The sequence below is a fragment of the Theobroma cacao genome, chromosome 7, assembly GCF_053813885.1.
Source record: "Theobroma cacao isolate CCN51 chromosome 7, ASM5381388v1, whole genome shotgun sequence".
NCBI lineage: Eukaryota > Viridiplantae > Streptophyta > Magnoliopsida > Malvales > Malvaceae > Theobroma > Theobroma cacao.
In genome coordinates, this window is record NC_142645.1 from 13,168,581 (window position 1) to 13,171,069 (window position 2,489).

Here is a 2,489-nt window from a genome sequence, read left to right on the forward strand (position 1 = left end):
GCCTAGCTGCTTAAAGTCAATAATTAAGTTTTTAGTCTTAATGTATTGAATGTGCTGTTATGACTTGCAATAGCATATCGCTTTTGCATACATGAATGAATATACAACTTCTTGCTTTTCAAAAAAAACTAAAACCTACAAAAAATTATTAAGAAAATTACATATTTAGCCTCTTACCTAAGATGGGATACAAAAAAGTTTGCAATTTATCAAAAGTTTTATTTAATTTTTATTTGTAGAAAAGAAATCTTGGCGGTTAAGAGTGTTAATAAGAATTAATTCAATGTAAGATAATTTAGTGTAAGAGAATGTTGACAGTTGTTAAGATTCTTATAAAAAAATATGACGTGACTTATTATTAATACATGCCTTAAAAAACTACATTTTAAGATTATCATAATATAATTTAAACTCTTTTTTAAATATTCAAAGATCCAACACATAATGTACAAGTTTTGCAACTTACCTTCCTTTCACAAAGAAGTTCTGAATTTCGAGAAGATTATATTTCTTCTGTTTGATATTTGTCTTTAATTTTAACTTTACACAAAATTTAAGAAATTTAAATGTGAATTTTAACTTCATTGGTTTTGAATTTTCTTTCACAACGCATCTTGACATAAAAAAAAGTGAATAGTTATAATTAGGGCTAATGAGGAAAATAAGAATGATCTTTCTCTTTTTCTTTTTTTTACTTTTCCAAATAAGATATTAATTTTGGACAACTAAAAATATGCAAATATAAAATAAATGTGAGACAGAATGAGTAATTTCTATCTCTAATTAAAAAATAAAATACAAATTAAGGGCAAGCATTTATTTAAGCCATTACTTATACAACCATCCTTAAATTACTCAAACCAAGAACTTGAACATGTGAGACAAACTCAAAGTAACTAAACCAAACAGCTAAGCTTAACAACGATCAGATAAACATAAAGAGACAAAAACAAGAACAATTAAAAGGCAAGAAGAATTGACTTCAGTTATAAACTGTCCAATGGTAAGAAGGATAACGAGAAAAGCAGCAAAAAAGGAGATGGATGCCCAGGGACTGTTAAAATAATTCTGCTTTAATTTCGCCTTCCATGAGTTCCAACGTCTTGTGCAATGCGTCTTCAGGTCAACAAATATCTCCTCGTAATAAAAGGTGTCACCTTGAGCAACGGCTTCATCATTACCCAATATTTTCGATAATTCCATGGAAACGAAGTGATTGCACATCCTTGGCTGAGTTGATAAGGTTATCCATCAACGTCACATAGTTCATAGGCAATGAGGTTACAAAAGAGACGCTTGGTAAAGTCTTCAACCACAAAGGTTGGAATCTTCATTGTCTCGTCTGTAAAGCTTATATCAAACAAACTCTTCACGTCGCTCTCTTCGGAGCTATTCATGAATTGGATTCCCGCTTCTTCCAGCTCTGTTACACAACGTAAGGATTGCCATCCCACTAGGCCTTTTCTTAAATTTTCCTTTTCTCTTGCACAGCATACCAATGTCCATTTGAAGGAGTTGTGGTCGGCGCCCTTAGTCACACCGCTCTCTTCGTCACCTTGGAATTTCTTTTCTTTTGGCTTTTCTAGGCCGCCTTCTTCTCCTACCTTTTCTTTTTCCTTTTTGGTTCTATGGTAGTCTTGATGGCGCCTTATTCCATGAGGAGAAGGAGACCAATTATCATGCACTAAGCTTAGTAGGTGCTTGATATTGTCGGTATCTTTGATGGTAGGAGGGTTTTATTCCACTTCTTTGGTCCTGGCAAGAAATCAGAAAGGACAGAAAATGCATGGCAAGGGAAATCTTTTCCATCTGTTGGATCATTGATCACGTGATACAAGCCCACTAACACAAAGAAAGGAAGTTGATTTTCGAATAGCAACAAGTCATGATATAAGGCATTTAGGACCCACTTTAGTTTGAAAAAAGGATCATCACCTGGTACCTTCCCACTCAATAGCTCAACAATAAAGCACCAATCAAGTAGTATCATTCTTCCAAATTTATCTTCAATATCATTCGACAAGGATGGGGAATACCATTTGCGAGCTCGTTCTAAGTTCATGGCCTTCACACATCTATCCTTGCTTTGCTCACCTTTTCTCTCAAAAATCCTTTGTAAACACCGAGTTTTGTGCACTTCCATCTCTTTCAGGTGCACCTTATTAGCACCATGGTAATATGGACCAATTGAAATTAGTTGGGGTTCATAGGCACTTTCATTTACCTGCCGCATATGATGAGGCACTTTCAAAAGATAGGCCTTGTTGTTGAGCCCTGGACCTGGAGATTCTTGTATCAACGATGCAAAAATATGTAAGATACTTTGTTGGAAAGGAGACACATTTCGATATATGCAAAAGCCATATCAGCTAAAATGCGTTAACAAAAGAAAGTTTTAGAAAGCTTTCTTCACCTCATGCTCAGCTAAGCAAAAGAGTAAATGGCAAATGACAGACAGGTGTAGGAGATTATAGATACATAGTTTAAGA

General features: G+C 34.4%; 1 protein-coding gene across 1 annotated transcript; it reads right to left on the reverse strand.

Annotated features, from left to right (window-relative positions):
- Positions 1 to 1,244: 1,244 nt before the first annotated feature.
- LOC148761710 (uncharacterized) lies at positions 1,245 to 2,233 on the reverse strand. The gene is made up of 2 exons (XM_088808691.1): positions 1,746 to 2,233; positions 1,245 to 1,647 (listed from the first exon to the last, which is right to left on the reverse strand). The coding sequence occupies exons 1-2, from the start codon at positions 2,231 to 2,233 to the stop codon at positions 1,245 to 1,247; spliced, it is 891 nt and encodes a 296-aa protein (XP_088664817.1).
- Between the last annotated feature and the right edge of the window lie 256 nt (positions 2,234 to 2,489).

Coding starts and splice junctions, on each gene's coding strand:
- LOC148761710 (XM_088808691.1), bottom strand. CDS start 2,233: ATGCGGCAGGTAAATGAAAGTGCCTATGAACCCCAACTAATTTCAATT. Junction 1,648..1,745: donor TTCTTGCCAGGACCAAAGAA/GTGGAATAAAAC, acceptor TCATGGAATAAG/GCGCCATCAAGACTACCATA.